The sequence below is a fragment of the Nerophis ophidion genome, linkage group LG05 (genome assembly GCF_033978795.1).
Source record: "Nerophis ophidion isolate RoL-2023_Sa linkage group LG05, RoL_Noph_v1.0, whole genome shotgun sequence".
Lineage (NCBI taxonomy): Eukaryota > Metazoa > Chordata > Actinopteri > Syngnathiformes > Syngnathidae > Nerophis > Nerophis ophidion.
In genome coordinates, this window is record NC_084615.1 from 48,233,245 (window position 1) to 48,255,236 (window position 21,992).

The 21,992-nt window shown below is 40.2% G+C and overlaps 1 protein-coding gene and 1 long non-coding RNA gene across 2 annotated transcripts in view; one reads left to right on the top strand and one right to left on the bottom strand.

The window, feature by feature from the left end:
• The window catches only part of stum (stum, mechanosensory transduction mediator homolog), a 47,020-nt gene extending 32,328 nt beyond the window's left edge, over positions 1-14,692 (top strand). Inside the window, exons 2-3 of the mRNA XM_061901208.1 lie at positions 1,034-1,216; positions 13,426-14,692. Of these exons, the coding sequence (XP_061757192.1) occupies positions 1,034-1,216; positions 13,426-13,460 (218 nt within the window). The 3' untranslated portion in view covers positions 13,461-14,692. The remainder of the gene's footprint in view (positions 1-1,033; positions 1,217-13,425) is intronic.
• LOC133553238 (uncharacterized) lies at positions 1,044-20,859 on the bottom strand. The gene is made up of 3 exons (XR_009806881.1): positions 20,747-20,859; positions 20,584-20,655; positions 1,044-1,270 (listed from the first exon to the last, which is right to left on the bottom strand). It is a non-coding gene; the product is annotated as an uncharacterized LOC133553238 (long non-coding RNA).
• Between the last annotated feature and the right edge of the window lie 1,133 nt (positions 20,860-21,992).

A 21,992-nucleotide genomic window follows, 5' to 3' on the forward strand; every position in this document is an offset into this window, starting at 1 on the left:
TTTCAAGACGTGCAAGGAAAAAATACAAAAACAACTGGATGGCATTGGCAGAAGCCATGACATGATAAACAACTCCACCCACCAGGGGAACACTTGCAGCAGAGTTGACAGTCCTGCAACTTTCTGTTTTCATAATTGAGCCCTAAGAGTTCTGTCTAGCAACAACTGAGTAGCCATCAAACTCTCGATGAGGATAAGTGGAGTGAACTCGGCTCTCTTGGTTGCTTTGTTGGGTCTGCTCCTGTCTTTGGCCATGCTCCCGCCACCCCAGCAGACGATGGCGTGGAACACCGCAGAGGCCACCACAGTGTATATGTTTCTTTTACTTTTTATTCATAGCTGGTTCGATTCCCGCTTCTGCCATCCTAGTTACTGCAGTTGTGTCCTTGGGCAAGACACTTTACCCACCTACTCCCAGTGTCACCCACACTGGTTTAAATGTAACTTAGATATTGGGTGTCACTATGTAAAGCGCTTTGAGTCACTTGAGAAAAGCGCTATATAAATATAATTCACTTCACTTCACTGTATGTAGAAGTGGCTGGTTATATTAGCTCTGCTACTTTAAATGTCTTTCATGTCCTTTGATGTTTGATGTTTCCCTCTTACACACATGTGAGAGGGATGTGTACTATGGCTATGAGTTGTTGTTGTTGTTTTCCCTTGGCCTCAGTCTGGACCCCCTCTCCAGGGCCCAGGCTTAGACCGATTTTTTAAATTTATTTTATTTTATTCTTTTTTTTTTCTCCCATTCCTCCCCTTGTTTACCTGTATCTCATCTTTTTTGTAATGGCCGCTAAAAGCCGCCAGACCCGTCAGCGATCCTGTTCTGTCTCCCTGTAATGTTTGTCTGATCTTGAATGGGATTGTGCTGAAAATTTTAATTTTCCCGATGGAACTCTCCAGAAGGAATAAATAAAGTACTATCTAATCTAATCTAAGTAATTGATTATTTGCTGTTGTAAAGTTTTCTAACAAGTATTTGTCATAATAATGAAGACTTTAATTTATCCATCATGTGTGTGTGCTGCAGGCACCTTCATCTCGGCCTTTTCGGTGCTGTGCGGCGCTCGCAGTGAGCTGGTCCCCGAGCGAGGCGTGTGCTGCGTCTTCTGGCTCAACCTGGCGGCGGCCCTCATCCAGATCCTGACGGCCGTCTTCATGGTGGGCTGGATCATGAGCATCTTCTGGGGGATGGACATGGTCATCCTGGCAAGTCAGTCAGGACTCTTTGCTGGAACTGTCCAAGGAAAACCATGTATCTCCACATCTATTATTAAAAAAAAAAACCACCACATTACATTTTATCGTAATTATTATAAATATATAATATGTGAATTTAATACAATATACTTTTTTGAGGGTGGAGTAATTACGAGATACATGTTTTTCCACAAGCCTATTCCTATAAATTGCAGTACAATCAGAATGCTCTTATGTCGTCTCTACTGCTCACCGCCACCACAATGTGTCTCTGCATGCTATCTGTGGATTGCTATGATATATCATGATGTCCTCCATTCATTTTCTTGGGCATGCTGACATCATTTTGCTTACCACAGGGCTTTATAGCATCGCTCAAAAGCAAATTGTGCCTCACGTTTGTGTCATGATCTGTGGTCTAGATCAGTGGTTCTCAAATGGGGGTACGCGTACGCCTGGGGGTACTTGAAGGTATGCCAAGGGGTATGTGAGATTTTTTTTTAAATATTCTAAAAATAGAAACAATTCAAACATCCTTTATAAATATATTTATTGAATAATAATTCAACAAAATATGAATGTAAGTTGATAAACTGTGAAAATAAATGGAACAATGCAATATTCAGTGCTGGCAGCTAGATTTTTTTGTGGACATGTTCCATAAATATTGATGTTAAAGAGTTCTTTTTTTGTGAGGAAATGTTTAGAATCAAGTTCATGAATCCAGATGGATCTCTATTACAATCCCCAAAGAGGGCACTCTAAGTTGATGATTACTTCTGTGTGTGGAAATTAGGGGTGTGGGAAAAAATCGAATCGTTTACGTTGTGCGATTCAGAATTGATTCTCATTTTTAAAAAATCGATTTTTTTTTTATTTTAATCAATCCAACAAACCACTACACAACAATACCATAACAATGCAATCCAATTACAAAACCAAACCTGACCCAGCAACACTCAGAACTGCAATAAACAGAGCAATTGAGGAGACACAAACACGACACAGAACAAACCAAAAGTAGTGAAGCAAAAATGAATATTATCAACTACAGTGTCAATATTAATTATAATTTCAGCATAGCAGTGATTAAAAATCCCTCACTGACATTATCATTAGACATTTATAAAAAATAAAATAAAATAAAATAAAAAAATAGTGTCACAGTGGCTTATACTTGCATCGCATCTCATAAGCTTGACTGTGTCCAATGTTTTCACAAAGATAAAATAAGTCATAGTTTTGGTTCGTTTAATAGTTAAAACAAATTTACATTATTGCAATCAGTTGATAAAACATTGTCCTTTACAATTAAAAAAGCTTTTATTTTTTTTTTAAATCTACTACTCTGCTCGCATGTCAGCAGACTGGGGTCGATCCTGCTGAAATCCTATGTATTGAATGAATACAGAATCCTTTTGAATCGGAAAAATATCGTTTTTGAATCGAGAATCGAATCAAAAAAAAAAAAATCGATATATTATGAAATCGTGATCCAAGAATCGATATTGAATCGAATTGTGGGACACCCAAAGATTCACAGCCCTAGTAGAAATCTTTAATTATAATTGAATCAGTTTATTATTTTGTGGGTTCTTCCGAGGATGTCGTAGTCGTAATTATTTGTGCAGTCCTTTGAGACATTTGTGATTTGGGGCTATATAAATAAACATTGATTGATTGATTGATATTTTTCAACAAGTTTTTTTGTTATTTTGATATCTTTTTTCCGAATATTTCAATAGTTCAAGAAAGACCACTACAAATGAGCAATATTTTGCACTGTTATACAACTTAATAAATCAGAAACTGATGACATAGTGCTGTATTTTACTACTCTATCTCTTTTTTTCAACCAAAAATGCTTTTGCTCTGATTAGGGGGTACTTGAATTAAAAAAAATGGAAAAAGGTTGAGAACCACTGGTCTAGATCATGTTTTGTTTAGTTCTGTTCTGTTACTTTTGGACTCCATTAGTTCCGGTTTTTGTGCACCCTTGTTTGTTTTAATTTCCATGACGACTGATTAGTTTCACCTGTCTCATGTGTTTGAATCACGCACCTGCTTTAATCAGAGACTATTATTTAAGCCTGTTTTGCCAGTTAGTGGTCCTGGCGACATTACTCTGTATGTGCTATGTCCATGCCATAATTCTTGATGATTTTTTCATGCTCTGTTTTGACTTTTCTTGCCATGGTCATGTTTTTCGATTCACGCCGTGTCCAGTAAGTCTTTTTGTTTCATGTCCATAGTTCTTGCAATTTGTTTCCTGCGTTAAGTTTGCCTTCGCCTTGTGCGCCTTTTTGTTTGGTACTTCGTTGAGTTTTGAGTAGAGATTAAAATATGCTCCCACCTTCCAGCCTTGTCCGGTCTAGTCCGTTTGCACACCGGGAGAACAAATCTCGCAGCAAGCTGCATAAACCCCCTCGCCACGACAGTTTGAGACTGGCGCGCTTTCACTTTTTTAAGGTAACAACTTAATATCCACTTTTTTGGGACAAGACAACACAAACCTTAGCAATATTAGCAAACCTATGTGAGCTCAAGGGCTAACATTACACTTATACAGGCACATTTTATCCTGGGGGGGGGGGTTCTGATTTGATAGTGATATTCCGATTTAAGAAAAAAAAAGTAATATAATCTTGTAAGCGTGTTTATTCGTGCAAAGCTGGACAGCAAGTTAATCTCTAAATGTCCTCCAATAAGCACACAAGGTTGGTCTTTTCTTGTATTTAAGTAAAGTCCTTTTCAAAAGGTAAACATGGTCGCAGTCACACAAGCGCTAAGCACACAAGCTAGACATATGTGTCCTCAATTGAACAATATTGCAGTCTAAAACAGCACATTTGTCAATACAAATGATAGAATGATGTCTGCATCATTCTACTTACGATGTCGTAATCTAAACTTAATGAATTATTGTGGCCACTCGGTGTCACTGAAAAAACAATTACCACTCCACTTCAACTTAAAACAGTACTTTAAGTGCCGGTGGTGGGGCGGTGGGGTTCATGCAGTATCACGCTTCAAACCTCGCTTTAAAAAGCCGTGCACTGTAAAATGTGCTCAATGTAGCCACTAATCCTAACTTCCTAATTTTAAATATTTTAAAATCTGCACCAGCTGTTTAATTTACAACAAAAACAAAGTAAAAGTGTTTTTATACTGTGCTCCTGAGTTAATGATACTCAACAATGTATTTATTTTTTACTTACGGAGTTTATATCATTTCTTTTTTCAGTATGAAATGGTTCAAATCAATCAAAACATGTCCGAGTTTAAATAAGGGTTTGTTTTATTTTAATTCAGACAAATTGATGCACTTTAGGTCTTGTCTGTTACAGACTAAAAAACAATATCAATTAAGTATTTGGCGGTGAGTTCTTTGTAAAATCATGAAAACCCAGAAAGTTGAGGTTTTTTTCTCAGGTTTGGTGCTCATAAACAGGCTGTAATCTTTCAGTTGGAAAATCGTTAAAAAGTTGCATCATAGACTTCAACATTTATGTGAATTTTTCCAGCAAGAAATGTAACATTGATTTCGTAAGAATGCTATCAATGTTGGTCATTTATAATCCAATTCCACTCCCATAATAATGTCAATTTAGTGACATCTTTGTCTGACTCTAATGATGGTCCTGCTGGGCATGCGATCATCACTCCATTCTTCTTCTGCTAATGAGCATCTTCTCCTCCTCCCACGCGGTGGCCTCCCTTCCTCCCTGCATCCACTGCTACCTCCTTCCTTATGTGATCTTTCTGACATCAATTCCACCCACATGTTTCTGACATGTTCCTGCTGCTTCTTCCTTGTCTGCTTCAGTGAATCCAGGTTTTGTTGTTTCAGTCATGTGATGTTCCAGCATCTCATTACGGAATCTTTGTCAGGTTCAAGCGCTAACTCTCTTTTTCTTCTTCTATTTGTTGTCATCGTCGTCTTCCCGACTCCAAGTTTCTGACGGTATGTGTTTTATTTATATTTTTTCATTCCAGGTGCAAAAGCTAAAATGGCAAAACTACACAAAAAGTGACACAGTTGTTCTTCATGACATGAAAAACACTTTTTTTGATGCCACATTGTTGAAAAAATACACAAGCAATCAGTTGTATTCACTTTTTAAGTATGATTAGTGGCTTTTTACCTTGTTATTTTTACATGTATCCACTAGACGGTGCACACCAAACGGTGTGCAGCTTTAGCGGTCGCGGAGGCAAAAACTCAGACATGGGAAGAGTTCGGGGAAGCCATGGAAAACAACTTCCGGGCGGCTTCGAAGCGATTCTGGACCACCATCCGCCGCCTCAGGAAGGGGAAGCAGTGCACTGTCAACACCGTGTATGGTGCGGATAGTGTCCTGCTGACTTCGACTGCGGATGTTGTGGATCGGTAGAGGGAATACTTCAAAGACCTCCTCAATCCCACCAACACGTCTTCCTTTGAGGAAGCGGTGCCTGGGGAATCTGTGGTGGGCTCTCCTATTTCTGGGGCTGAGGTTGCTGAGGTAGTTAAAAAGCTCCTTGGTGGCAAGGCCCCGGGGGTAGATGAGATCCGCCCGGAGTTCCTTAAGGCTCTGGATGCTGTGGGGCTGTCTTGGTTGACAGGGCTCTGCAGCATCGCGTGGACATTGGGGGCGGTACCTCTGGATTGGCAGACCAGCGTGGTGGTCTCTCTCTTTAAGAAGGGGGACCGGAGGGTGTGTTCCAACTATCGTGGGATCACACTCCTCAGCCTTCCCGGTAAGGTTTATTTAGGTGTACTGGAGAGGAGGCTACGCCGGATAGTCGAACCTCGGATTCAGGAGGAACAGTGTGGTTTTCGTCCTGGTCGTGGAACTGTGGACCAGCTCTATACTCTCGACAGGGTTCTTGAGGGTGCATGGGAGTTTGCCCAACCAGTCTACATGTGCTTTGTGGACTTGGAGAAGGCATTCGAATGTGTCCCTCGGGAAGTCCTGTGGGGAGTGCTCAGAGAGTACGGGGTACCGAACTGTCTTATTGTGGCGGTCCGCTCCCTGTATGATCGGTGTCAGAGCTTGGTCCGCATTGCCAGCAGTAAGTCGGACACATTTCCAGTGAGGGTTGGACTCCGCCAATGCTGTCCTTTGTCACCGATTCTGTTCATAACTTTTATGGACAGAATTTCTAGGCGCAGTCAAGGCGTTGACGGGTTCCGGTTTGGTGGCCGCAGGATTAGGTCTCTGCTTTTTGCAGATGATGTGGTCCTGATGGCTTCATCTGGCCGGGATCTTCAGCTCTCAGTGGATCGGTTCGGAGCCGAGTCTGAAGCGACCGGAATGAGAATCAGCACCTCCAAGTCCGAATCCATGGTTCTCGCCCAGAAAAGGGTGGAGTGCCATCTCCGGGTTGGGGAGGAGACTCTGCCCCAAGTGGAGGAGTTCAAGTACCTAGGAGTCTTGTTCACGAGTGGGGGAAGAGTGGATCGTGAGATCGACAGGCGGATCGGTGCGGCGTCTTCAGTAACGCGGAAGTTGTATCGATCCGTTGTGGTGAAGAAGGAGCTGAGCCAGAAGGCAAAGCTCTCAATTTACCGGTCGATCTACGTTCCCATCCTCACCTATGGTCATGAGCTTTGGGTCATGACCGAAAGGATAAGATCACGGATGGCGGGGCTCTCCCTTAGAAGTGAATTATATTTATATAGCGCTTTTCTCGAGTGACTCAAAGCGCTTTACATAGTGAAACCCAATATCTAAGTCACATTTAAAACAGTGTGGGTGGCACTGGGAGCAGGTGGGTAAAGTGTCTTGCCCAAGGACACAACGGCAGTGACTAGGATGGCGGAAGCGGGAATCGAACCTGCAACCCTCAAGTTACTGGCACAGTGACTCTACCAACCGAGCTATGCCGCCCCTAGAGATAGGGTGAGAAGCTCTGCCATCCGGGAGGAACTCAAAGTAAAGCCGCTGCTCCTCCACATCGAGAGGAGCCAGATGAGGTGGCTCGGGCATCTGGTCAGGATGCCACCCGAACGTCTCCCCAGGAAGGTGTTTAGGGCACGTCCAACCGGTAAGAAGCCACGGGGAAGACCCAGGACACGTTGGGAAGACTATGTCTCCCGGCTGGACTGGGAACGCCTCGGGATCACCCGGGAAGAGCTAGACGAAGTGGCCGGGGAGAGGGAAGTCTGGGCTTCCCTGCTTAGGCTGCTGCCCCCACGACTTGACCTCGGATAAGCGGAAGATGATGGATGGATGGATGGCACTAGACGGTGCAACTTGTTCCCATTCAAAGCATGCAGCAAAATGTGTGTTATCGTTTAACATTTTTTGTTTTTGATGATTAAATCCCTCAAAATATAATTAAAGTATTGTTATTTTTAAATTGTTATTATTAGTAATATGTTTACTAATTATGTGATTAATTATTTTTCAATTAAAAAATATATATAATCATTATGTTATATATTTTAATATACAATTTAAAGTATTGTCTTTTAAAAGCATACTACGGTAATTAATTATTGGTATTTATAATAATATTTTTGTATATAATTATTTTATAAAATAATATTCATTAGCTACACAATTTAAAATATCATACATTGCTATCAGTAAATTAATTAACAGATGTTATTCAATTATTAGTTTATTTCATATTTACTGATTAGTAAAATAGTTATATTAATTATATTACAATATTAAATAATATACAAAATAATGTGTTATACATTATAAGTAGTAATTTAATTATTATATGTATTGATAATAATGATGTTTTATTCAGTAATTGTTAATTAGCAAAATACAAACCCCGTTTCCATATGAGTTGGAAAATTGTGTTGGATGTAAATATAAACGGAATACAATGATTTGCAAATCCTTTTCAACCCATATTCAGTTGAATATGCTACAAAGACAACATATTTGATGTTCAAACTGATAAACATTTTTTTTTTGTTGCAAATAATAATTAACTTTAGAATTTGATGCCAGCAACACGTGACAAAGAAGTTGGAAAAGGTGGCAATAAATACTGATAGAGTGGAGAAATGCTCATCAAACACTTATTTAGAACATCCCACAGTGTGCATCACTAATTGGGAACAGGTGGGTGCCATGATTGGGTATAAGAGCAGCTTCCATGAAATGCTAAGTAATTCACAATCAAGGATGGGGCGAGGGTCACCAATTCTTAAGCAAATTGTTGAACAGTTTTAAAACAACATTTCTCAACGAGCTATTGCAAGGAATTTAGGGATTTTACCATCTAAGGTCCGTAATATGGTGCAGAGAATGTGGAGAAATCACTGCTGGTAAGCGAAGATATTACAGACCTTTGATCCCTCAGGCGGTACTGCATCAAAAACCGACATCAGTGTGTAAAGGATATCACTACACGGGCTCAGGAACACTTCATAAAACCACTGTCAGTAACTACAGTTGGTCGCTACATCTGTAAGTGCAAGTTAAAACTTTACTATGCAAAGCAAAAGCCATTTATCAACAACAACCAGGAACGTGGCCGGCTTCGCTGGGCCCGAGATCATCTAAGATGGACTGATGCAAAGTGGAAAAGTGTTCTGTGGTCTGACGAGCCCACATTTCAGATTATATTTGGAAACTGTGAACGGGGTGTCCTCCGGAACAAAGAGGAAAAAACCCATCCGGATTGTTTTAGGCGCAAATTTCAAAAGCCAGCATCTGTGATGGTATGGGAGTGCATTAGTGCCCAAGGCATGGGTAACTTACACATCTGTGAAGGCACCATTAATGCGGAATGGTCCATACAGGTTTTGGAGCAACATATGTTGTCATCCAAGCAACGTTATTATGGACGCCCCTGCTTATTTCAGCAAAACAATGCCAAGCCATGTGTTACAACAGCGTGGCTTCGTAGTAAAAGAGTGCAGGTACTTTCCTGGCCCGCCTGCAGTCCAGACCTATCTCCCATCAAAAATGTGTGGCGCATTATGAAGCGTAAAATATGACAGCAGAGACCCTGGACTGTTGAATGACTGAAGCTCTACATAAAACAAGAATGGGAAAGAATTCCACTTTCAAAGATTCAACAATTAGTGTCATCAGTTCCCAAAATTTTATTGAGTGTTTTTAAAAGAAAAGATGATGTAACAAAGTGGTGAACATGCCCTTTCCCAACTACTTTGGCACGTGTTGCAGCCATAAAATTCAAAGTTAATTATTGTTTGCAAAAAAAATAAAGTTTATGAGTTTGAACATCAAATATCTTGTCTTTGTAGTGCATTCAACTGAATATGGGTTGAAAAGGATTTGCAAATCATTGTATTCCGTTTATATTTACGTCTAACACAATTTCCCAACTCATATGGAAACGGGGTTTGTATGATCATTCATTATATTATAATATGTATTGATATACAAATTAAAGGGGAACTGCACTTATTTGGGAATTGTGTCTATCATTCACAACTCTTATGTTAGACAAGAACATACAGTCGTGGTCAAAAGTTTACATACACATGTAAAGAACATAATGTCATGGCTGTTTTGAGTTTCCAATAATTTCTACAAATCTTATTTTTTGTGATAAAGTGATTGGAGCATTTACTTGTTGGTCACAAAAACATTAAAGAAGTTTGGTTCTTTTATGAATTTACTATGGGTCTACTGAAAATGTGACCTAATCTGCTGGGTCAAAAGTATACATACAGCAATGTTAATATTTGGTTACATGTTCTTTCACTACAATAAGGCAGTTTTGGTTGCCATCCACAAGCTTCTGGCAAGCTCCTGGTTGAATTTTTGACCACTCCTCTTGACAAAATTGGTGCAGTCCCGCTAAATTTGTTGGATTTCTTACATGGACTTGTTTCTTCAGCATTGTCCACACGTTTAGATCAGGACTTTGGGAAACCATTCTAAAACCTTAATTCTAGCTAGATTTAGCCATTCCTTTACCACTTTTGACGTGTGTTTGGGGTCATTGATTTTAGGTTGCCCTAAAGAATTTGGAGGTAACCCTCCTTTTTCATTGTCCCATTTACTCTCTGTAAAGCACCAGTTCCATTGGCAGCAAAACAGGCCCAGAGCATAACACTACCACCACTGTGCTTTACGTTAGGCCTGGTGTTCCTGGGGTTAAAGGCCTCACCTTTTATCTTCCAAACACATTGCTGGGTATTGTGGCCAAACAGCTACATTTTTGTTTCATCTGACCACAGAACTTTTCTCCAGGAGGTCTTATCTGTGTCTATGTGGTGTCAGATGAAACAAAAATTGAGCTCCCATAGGCTCCATTGACTTATGTATGCATTAAAAAAAAATAAATCCATCCGTAGTCATGTCTCATAATTATTGTGAACGATAGGTAAAACATTTCCCCCCAAAAATGCAGTTCCCCTTTAAGTAATCAGGAGATGATGAGCATCAGGTGTGCGCCCGGGTGGATGCCCCGCGATCCAGCAACCAGGTCGTGCAACAAAAAAGGAGATAGGCGCCAGCTGAGTTGCAAGGTCATGACAATTATAATAAACCATCGAAATGAGCATTTATTCTCTATTTGTTTGGGGGAAAGTTGTCCATTAAGTTGATATACATTTATATATATGTAGTGTTGATGTAATAAGCTACTTTTGCCGTGTAGCTTGCTACAATTCACTGGGGATAGCTTCCCCTGTAGCTACATTTAATCGAGAGTAACCTTTAGTAGCTTAGCTAACTACATTTTCCAAGGAGCTTGCTCATCACTGAATATCTGTTCGTGTACACTTTGTTTGCAATATTATTGCAAATACTTGGAAAATTTGTACCTAATTCTCACTGTACTTCATGTCACCAAGTTTTTAGCAAATCAATGACTTAAAGTTAAGCAAAATGACTAAAAACATTCCTGCATTACATTCTGACAACATAATTGCATTTGTGTCTAAATATTTAGGTCTTTTCTTAAGCAAATTTTAATTATGCACACAAGTATTAACCGGTGATTAATCACAATTAAAGGGCGTGATTAATCTGATATAAACAATTCATCACTCGACAGCCCTAGTAATATTATGTTCGTCATATCTCTATGTGAAATATGATGTTACACTTTATGCGCACCAAGTGCATGTCTGTGTTATGCTGGAAATGCTGAATACACATTTTTGCTCTCGGATTATGTTGTTTTTTTCTAAAAAATCCTACTGTAATATCTGTTTTTCTTGTATATATTATATTTTAGCTTTATTTCTTTTTAATTGATTTACCTACCTAATTTATGTTTGCAATCTAGGTAAGCCCTTTGCTGCTGTAACACTGTGCATTTACTGTTATGGAATAAAGAAAGGATTATTTTATCCTATTTGAAAAATATATAGACTTTATATGCATTATCTGTATTTCAGGCTGAAGTAGTTTAAATAGATCGACTCATAACAATTCTGAAAAGCATTACTATTATTAAAAAAAAATTGGTAATTGTTGGAGATTTCTTACAGCAGTTTTTGGGAAGCTGACATTTCTTGCCTTCAAGATTCAAAAGTACTGATGTCCAATAATATCGGCCTGCCAATATTCCATCAATCCATCCATCCATGTTCTTCCGCTTATCCGAGGTCGGGTCGCGGAGGCAACAGCCTAAGCAGGGAAACCCAGACCTGCCTGCCAATATTATCGGTCGATAAATGCTTTAAAATGTAATATCGGAAATGACCAATATTGGTCTCAAAAAGTAAAATTAATAACTTTTTAAAAACGCCGCTGTACAGAGCGGTACACGGACTGAGGGAGAAGTTCAGAGCAGTTGCGTCTCCCAGTCAGCAACCCCTCCCCTCTCCCACACACACACACACACACACACACAACACAGGAGTTGCAAGAGAGTGTTGTTGCCGGTGCTGTAGCCGTGGCTAACAAGCGAGCTCGCTCGGTGACTGACTAACGACACCATGTCTATGGTTTGGGAATATTTTAAAGTTTCTCTGACGGATAAAAAACTGGCAATTTGCAATGACTGCAAAAAGTTGGTTATGTAAGGAGAAACCAAGACGTCTTCCTGTAATACGAGCAATATGATCTCCCAACTCTTCAAGAATCATAAGGAGATACACAATGAATACAAGCGGAAGATGGATGAAAAGGAAACACCGAAAAAAGTAGTACCACACAGTTGTCGCTTAAAGACTCCGCAGAGAAAAAACAAAAATACAACAAAAACACTCCAAGGCAAAAGCCCACGTTGTGGTCAGGGGCAACGCATGCAATATGGCAAAAGCTACAGTGGAGTTTGGTGTGGCTAGTCTGCCCTGCATGGCACACCCTTTGCAGCTTGCAGTGAACAGAGCAGTGAACAGAGGTGCCCTGTCTCAAAGCAGCATTTCAGAAGCTCTGACTGACTGGTAGGCCATTTCAAGCACTCACCACTAGCTTGCAGCACATTTTTGTTACTCATACAAAAATGTTTGAGCAGGGCAGATTGAGCCCAGTTTATAATTTCCTGTTATACAGTATACCAGGCAGTCTTGCACTAAATGAGGACTATGTTGTATACTTCATTACTCTAGTATACTCTGGACTAAAGCTGTGTGCCTTCATTGTTTTTGTAGCTATTGTTTTGAGGCAGGTTTAGAAAAAATAAAAAATAATGCACTTTGTGAAAGTCAAAGTATAATACTTCCCATAGTAGTGGGTACCAGGATTTTCTCAGCAAGCGCATGTCCCAAATTCCAAGCTGCTGTTTTGAGGCATGTTAAAAAAAATAATGCACTATTTATTTTGGAAAATCTTGTTACAATGTTTAATGCATCCAGCGGGGTATCACAGCAAAAATAGGCATAATATTTTAATTCCACGACTGTATATATATATATATATATATATATATATATATATATATATATATATATATATATATATATATATATATATAGGTTGACAGTGGAATCGATAAGAAGGAGTTGGACAATATCTGATATTGGCAAAAAAGCCATTATCGGACATCTCTAGTCATAAACCTTTTAGTTTTCTTCATGACTTTCTTAACTTAAAAAATGTGATATCATTCAGGCATAACTAATATTCTTTAGTTTTCCTTTTGTTTTCATTTTAATTGGCTATTAGCCAATGTTTGACCCGGTATGTGAAGAAATCATTTAGTAGTTGAAATTACTCAAATACTAAAAACTGAGTTTCAGAAAATTCTAGACATTAATTTTCCTAAATTATTTCCATAAACACCCCAGAAAAGTTCAACATTCGAATGAATCAAAATAAGTAATAAATGTTTTTCTCTATTCAGGCTACAGAGACCAAGGTGTTCCACAGGAAGTCTAAGAGGACCCCATATGACAGGTGGTCTTTTTGAAGGACCCCCAAAATTGAGGACAACCTTTCCGTCCTTTAATCGTGCGATGGCAGCGATGGAGTGTTAGTGTGGTTCAAAATAAGAGCATGGAGAAGAAGAAAAAAGGGCAGGAATGAATCACCAAAATGTTAGCTAGCTCGCTAATCAGCGGAGTTGTGCTAGCTAATAGTGTAAAACGAAACAAAGCGTTTTGTGTTTATTACATATTTTGTTTGTTTTCTGGTGCTTTTGGTTAGTGAAAAGTGTCCAATAAATCAAACAAAGTACTTTCATGCTATAAATGTTGCTAAATAGTTTCTTTTTGTTGACTTGGTATTTTTTAATTACAAACACATGCACGTAAAATAACTTTTATTCTAGAAGTCCAAACTACATCTGATTACTCTTTGTTGTTCAATATGGATTTATGTAAAAGCTGCAAGCTGATGTGCGCAACTGCACAAGTGACACATGCACCCTGATAAGTACCTCTCGTGTGTGTGTGTGTGTGTGTGTGTGTGTGACAATCATTGAAACTTTAACATATAAGTATGGTATCCCTGTTGGTACTAAGCTTCATTTTTAATCATGGACGGATATTTCCAAACAAAATAGTTATGTTAAATACATATACATTTAAAATATTTGTCCAAATACAACTTGATGAATTATCAGTGATCTGATTGGTTTCATCGCATTGTTTGAAATTGTAATCCTTTCCAGTTTAATCATGGATTGAATTTACTTTATTAAGCCGATGTGCGCAACTGCACAAGTGACACATGCACCCTGATAAGTACCTCTCGTGTGTGTGTGTCTGTGTGAGTGAGTGTGTGTGTGGTACAAGTAAAAGTTGTGACAGTGTGACCTCGATGGGAGCTATAAATAGAACTTCTCAGCAAGAATCAAGGGATAATCTTTCTACAAAAAAATCCATAATAATCCCACCTTTAAGGGAAAAAAGTGTGCATTAGCTGTATTACAATATTAGTTCTAATTTTAGCCTCTATTCTACAAACTACTCTTTTTTTTTAATGTATTTATTTTCTTCATATGATAATCTGGTACTGGTGCCTTACTGTTTAAATGCACAAACTGTTGTGTTGCTGGGGAAAATAGTCTAATAGTGTTTTTGCATGCTTGCTTTTGACTGTACACAAACACACAGATGAAATAAAATGTGATCACAAAAGTATTTGCAGTAAAGTTTTTGATTCTGTCACTGCTTGTTTTCAGTCATTCAGACTGTACACACAAACACACGCCGTTGGAAAATAGTTTGCTTCTCCATAAATGAGAAAGGATGATTCTTTCCCCAAAGTAAAAATCTTCTTGCCAATCATGTCAAAGAATTAACTATTCAAACATAGTAAATTAAATTATTTTTTTTAAGTCAAAGTGAATACAAATCCCGTTTCCATATGAGTTGGGAAATTGTGTTAGATTTAAATATAAACGGAATACAATGATTTGCAAACCCATATTCAGTTGAATATGCTACAAAGACAACATATTTGATGTTCAAACTGATAAACATTTTATTTTTATTTTTTTGCAAATAATCATTAACTTTAGAATTTGAGGCCAGCAACACATGACCAAGAAGTTGGGAAAGCTGGCAATAGATACTGATAAAGTTGAGGAAAGCTCATCAATCACTTATTTGGAACATCCCACAGGTGTGCAGGCTAATTGGGAACAGGTGGGTGCCATGATTGAGTATAAAAACAGCTTCCCAAAAAATGCTCAGTCTTTCACAAGAAAGGATGGGGCGAGGTACACCCCTTTGTCCACAACTGCGTGAGCAAATAGTAAAACAGTTTAAGAACAACGTTTCTCAAAGTGCAATTGCAAGAAATTTTGGGATTTCAACATCTACGGTCCATAATATTATCAAAAGGCTCAGTGAATCTCAAGAAATCACTCCACATAAGTGGCATGGCCAAAAACCAACATTGAATGACTGTGACCTTCGATCCCTCACACGGTACTGTATCAAAAAATGACATCAATCTCTAAAGGATATCACCACATGGGGTCAGGAACACTTCAGAAAACCACTGTCACTAAATATAGTTGGTCGCTGCATCTGTAAGTGCAAGTTAAAGCTCTACTATGCAAAGTGAAAGCCATTTATCAACAACATCCAGAAACGCTGCCGGCTTATCTGGGCCCAAGATCATCTAAGATGGACTGATGCAAAGTGGAAAAGTGTTATGTGGTCTGACGAGTCCATATTTCAAATTGTTTTTGGAAATATTCGACATCGTGTCAACCGGACCAAAGGGGAAGCGGTCCATCCAGACGGTTATCGGCGCGAAGTTGAAAAGCCAGCATCTGTGATGGTATGGGGGTGCATTAGTGCCCAAGGCATGGGTAACCTACACATTTGTGAAGCACCATTAATGCTGAAAGGTACATACAGGTTTTGTAACAACATATGCTGCCATCTAAGCGCCGTCTTTTTCATGGACGCCCCTGCTTATTTCAGCAAGACAATGCCAAGACACATTCAGCACGTGTTACAACAGCGTGGCTTCATAAAACATTTTTTAAAAAAAGTGTGGGTACTTTCCTGGCCCGCCTGCAGTCCAGACCTGTCTCCCATCGAAAATGTGTGGCGCATTATGAAGCGTAAAATACGACAGCAGAGACAGCGGACTGTTGAACGACTGAAGCTCTACATGAAACAGAATGGAAAAGAATTACACTTTCAAAGCTTCAACAATTAGTTTCCTCAGTTCCCAAACGTTTATTGAGTGTTGTTTAAAAAAAAAGGTGATGTAACACATTGGTGAACATGCCCTTTCCCAACTACTTTGGCGTGTTGCAGCCATGAAATTCTTAGTTAAATAGTATATGCGAAAAAAAAAAGGTTTATGAGTTCGAACATCAAATATCTTGTCTTTGTAGTGCATTCAATTGAAAATGGGTTGAAAAGGATTTGCGTTTATATTTACATCTAACACAATTTCCCAACTCATATGGAAATGGGGTTTGTAGATGGTCTATAATAAAAAAGCTGGGAATATAAAATATTACTTACTGTTACGGTTGTACAGGGGAAGAGGATGGCACAGACAGGTGGAACGTCGTTCAATTACTTTTTAATTACATCAATACACACACAATATGTTTATATATCTATATATATATATATATATATATATATATATATATATATATATACACACATATATACTGTATGTCAGCTCACGCTAAAGAAAGAAAAGTTGATGACGAATGCCGTGTTTTCAACAAGACATGGAGTGCCAAGTATTTCTTTACAAAAATTAAAGGTAAAGCCATGTGCTCAATTTGTGGTACACAGGTTTTTGGGTTGAAATAATATAATCTTAATCGCCGCCACACGACGAAGCACGAGGAAAAATACCGGAATCTCTCTGATGTAGAGCGCAGCGCGCGCAAGGGAGGCTGATGCGTTGATGGTAAAACCGCAAACCCAACAAGAACTTTTTGCCAAATTTCACAACGCCACAGCTGCAGCTGTCGGAGCAAGTTTCGGCATTTCTCACAAAATTTCCAGAAAAAGTAAAGACGTTTTCTGACTGAGAGTTTATTAAAGTGTGCTTATTGGACTCTGTTACGCTGATATGCCCGGAAAAGAGGGGCGCATTTGAGAACGTGTCACTCTCCCGACGCGCTGTAACGAGGCGGGTTGAGACCATCGCTGGAAACTTGGAGCTTCAGCTGAAGAACTGAATGGCCAACTTTGACTGTTTTTCGCTGGCTTTGGATGAGAGCTGCGATGTACGTGACACCGCCCAGCTGCTCATCTTCTTACGTGGGATAACTGCAGACTTTCAAATCACGGAGGAGCTGGCAGCCATGCAGTCAATTAAAGGAACAACTACAAGTAATGACTTCTTCACAGAGGTAAATGCGTATTTGGACATGTTAAGACTTATATGGGACAAGCTGGCAGGTGTGACAACAGATGGTTGTCCAAATCTGAGGGGAAAAATGTTGAACTTTTAAAGAAGATGCAGGATTGATTGATACTTTTATTAGTAGATTGCACAGTTCAGTACATATTCCGTGCAATTGACCACTAAATGGTAACACCCGGATAAGTTTTTCAACTTGTTTAAGTCGTGACAGAAGTTAACATTTTTGCATTGCATTATAATGTACATCAGGAAGTATTGTGTAAGACAGTGTTAAACATTAGTGAAGTGAAGTGAATTATATTTATATAGCGCTTTTCTCAAGTGACTTTAACCATGTTGTTGATACTGCAAGTAAAACAGTTCACTTTATCAGAGCGAGAGCTTTAAATCATAAACAATTGGTTGCACTTTTGGAGGAAAATGAGAGTGAACCTGGTGGTATAAGCTACCACAATAGCATCAGGTGACAGAGCCTAGGCAAAGTACTGAAACGTGGCTGGGACCTGAGAGACCAGATTCAGAATTTCTGTGGGAAGGAAGGACATGACATCCCAGAACTTTCAGATGAAGACTGTGTGGCAGACCTCGGATTCGCTGTGGATGTGACGGCACTCATGTACGAACTGAAATGTCAAACTGCAGTGCAAGGGCCTTTTTGTGCATGAGATGTACAGTGCGGTGACGGCGTTCATGAGAAAGTTGCAGCCTCTTTCAAGCCAAGTGAAGGACAACATTCCGACCCACTTGCCAACACTAAAGGAAGCCACAAGATCAGCCAATCACCTCCACAAGTACTAATGCAAGTTAGAAGCACTGCATGGAGAGTTTGAGGCGATTTCAAGATTTCAAAACTCTTGAGAGTGAAATGCACACAGTTTCTTCTCCCTTCAACTGCAGTGTGGACAATTCGCCAAGCGATGTTCTGATGGAGCTCATTGACCTGCAGTCTGACCTGCTCCTGGCAGAGCACTTCAGTTCAGTCTCACTGCTGGACTTTTACTCCTACCTCAAAGAGGAGAACTTTCCACACCTGAGGAGGCATGCTCAGAGGATTCTGGTCCTCTTTGGATCCACCTATGTATGTGAACAGACATCTTCTGTGATGAAGTTCAACAAATCTAAACACAGATCCTCCATCACCATACTTGCCAACCTTGAGACCTCTGATTTCGGAAGGTGGGGGGTGGGGGGTGGGGCGGAGGCATGGTTGGGGTGTGGTTAAGAAGGGTGGCGTATAATTCACCAACTCGAGTATTTCATATATATGTGTGAAATACTTGACTTTCCGAGAATTCTGGCTATATATATTTATTTTGTTATATATATTAATAAAATAAATAGTTGAATTTCCGACGGCACCTATCAAATACACAGTAATAAAAACACAGTTGTTCTATTAACTGTACTGTGCTTGCTGGTTACTAAAAAAACAAAAAAAACACTTACCTTTCACTATTTGAGTAACCTTTGTTCTGCCATTTGCGTATTGGCGAGCGATCTCCGAATCTGGGAACGTCCTTCACGGATTCGTTGTAGACATCCGCAAATGATAATGGGATGCTCCTTCCAGCTATCAGCATAGCCATCTTTGTCTCAGCATAAGATACACTATCGGGTCTCCATTTTGCGAGGTGGGCCATAATACTGGGTTGTGAACGATGCTGCGCTGCGGACGCTTTGTGCTTCGCTGACTGACCGTTCATGGCTGAGTACATCCGTTCGGCCGCCGTGTTCAATGGAGAAGTCTGTTCTACAAAATTTACAGGCAACATACCCCTTCCCTTTCGAACTCTCCTGGATAAACTGAAATTCTTGTTTCCAATCGTTCATGAACTTGCAAGCGTATTTGTTCATTTTGCTCGTCTACGGTGTAATATATTGGGTTGAAGTCAATAACCAGGCGACGTGATGAAGTTACGTCTCTTTACTGTGGGCTTCAGAACAGACTCCCTAATGCATGTTCCTTGACTGCACTTAAATGTAGAATATATTTACATTCTATCCTATGTACAGTAAATGGCAGTATTGTCCTGTTTAAGAGGGTCACAACATTGAGTCAGGTCTGTATGGAGCTGAAGGGGGCGTGGCCTCCAGCTCCGCCTGAATTTCGGGGGATTTTCGGGAGAAAATTTGTCCTGGGAGGTTTTTAGGAGAGGCGCTGAATTCCGGGAGTCTCCCAGAAAATCCGGGAGGGTCGGCAAGAGGGTCCATCACTGATGAGCACCTCTCAGCTTTCCTTGCATAGCCAGACATTCAGCCTGATTTCAATGCCCTTGTTCAAGCCCAGAACAGACCGGATTATTCGCACTGAAGAGGTAAAATGAAGTGGGAAACATAAGCTATTGTTTGTTGTATTTCGGTATAGTGTCAAAGCGCTTTGAGTACCTTGAAGGTAGAAAAGCGCTATACAAGTACAACCCATCCATCCATTTTCTACCGCTTATTCCCTTTTTGGGGTCACGGGGGGCGCTGGCGCCTATCTCAGCTACAATCAGGCGGAAGGCGGGGTACACCCTGGACAAGTCGCTCCCTCATCGCAGGGCCAACACAGATAGACAGAGAACATTCACACTCACATTCACACACTAGGGCCAATTTAGTGTTGCCAATCAACCTATCCCCAGGTGCATGTCTTTGGAAGTGGGAGGAAGCCGGAGTACCCGGAGGGAACCCACGCATTCACGGGGAGAACATGCAAACTCCACACAGAAAGATCCCGAGCCTGGATTTGAACCCAGGACTGCAGGACCTTCGTATTGTGAGGCAGATGCACTAACCCCTCTGCCACCGTGAAGCCCCAAGTACAACCCATTTATCCTTTATTTTTCCTTGTTTGTGGAACAAAGCTAAAGTGTGAAAAATAAATTGCAGTGATTCAATTATATTTTTGTTTTCTTATTTAAATTTCACATAGCCTAATATAAATATTTAAGGATTTAAAGTTTAAATAAAACCATCAAAAGCAATCTGCTTTTGTATAGAGTTAAGTTAGATTAAAATTATTAAAAAAAATGTTTTCACAGTATATGAAAAATATTGAGCAAAATTTAATTAAAATATTGTTGATATGGCCCTCCGGCAGTGCTCGGGTTATTCACACGGCCCCCGTAAAAAATTAATTGCCCACACCTGTGGTACAGGATGCAGGTTTGCACTGGCTTAAGCAAGCAAGTGTGTTGATTGCTGATTGAAAGACACATACCGAGAATCCGAGAATCCGGAGGGGGTCCAGGGAAGTGAGACACAGCTTACTTCAAAGGCAATGGAGGGTATTCTGAGGGGATAAGGAAAATGAGAAGGACAGGTGAGCACAAGGGCAGAGGTACACAGAGAGTAAGCTATAGACGTATAACACTGGACCATACAGACGGCTACGTTCTGGCATTGGAACGCAGGTTGTGCTGGTCTAAATAGTTGGCTGTGTCATCAGCTTCAGGTGCGTTGATGGTTTATTTGGAACCGCTGTGCTGGAGCGCGTCCACGGCAGAAGAGGAGGGGCGCGTGCACGAGTGCGTGCCGCGGAGAGGAGTGCGCCTGGGAGCGCGCATGAGGGCGCGCAGAGGAATGCGCCGCGCCATATCAGATAGTTTATTTTACATTTTCTCATATTTGTGTAACTATTTTACTTCTGTGATTGATTTTAGGCTACCAAATGTGCATTTTAATGTGATAAACATGGCTGAAATACTCATGACATGCTTCAACTGCCGCATTTACTTGACATACTGAAAAACATGCTGAAGAAAATAATGCAGACTGAAAGTGTATGCAAGTCGTTGTGGCAAATGTAAAATTAAATTTAAATGCCAGTCATGTAAAGACAAAAATAAAACACACTGACTTGAAGGAGAGAAAAAGGCAAAAAAACAAAACAAAGTGAGTGCTGCAGGAAGGAGTTTTTTTTTTTTTCTTTGCCAAGACCTCATGACAGTCTTCTAGCACCAAATCAGGATGTTCTCTGCCATCCTCGGGGACGTTTCCATGGCCAAACAACACAACAATAACTTTCCCACCGCCTCTTCGACTTGTGAGGTCAAGGAAGCAAGACTTTAAAAATATTTGCAGTATTTGAGCCTCCAAACTACATCAATTTAAAGCATTCAGTAAAGGCTCAATGAAGTCTGGCATGCATAATCATGTCCATTTTGGCTGTAATCTCAGTAAATATTATAGTGACTAGAATAAATGAAGCTTCTATTAAAAGAGACTTCACTTAAAACTGCGTTATTTCATTGATTGATTTGATTTGATTTGATTTGTAAGTTAGTCACAGATGCAGCAGAAGTGGCATCAAGGTGGCTGTGGATCAGGAGGGGAGAGGCGTGGCATGTAGGGCAGTAGCGCTACCTGGACACAGGCTGGGGCCTGATCAACCCTGGCTGGGTCGCCTAGGGGAGGGGGTCTGATTGTTGAAAGACCCGAAACCCCCTGTGATCCTAGGTTACATCACTGAGGATGTGTCCAGTTGCACCATTGGTGTATTTAAAAAGTTGCTTTTCTGGGACAACCAGTGACTACCAGGAACAGTCTGGTTGACCACCAAGTATAGATTGGTGACAGCTGGAGAGACAGCGGACAGCCCGGAAAGACGGCACCGGGGCAGTGAGGGGT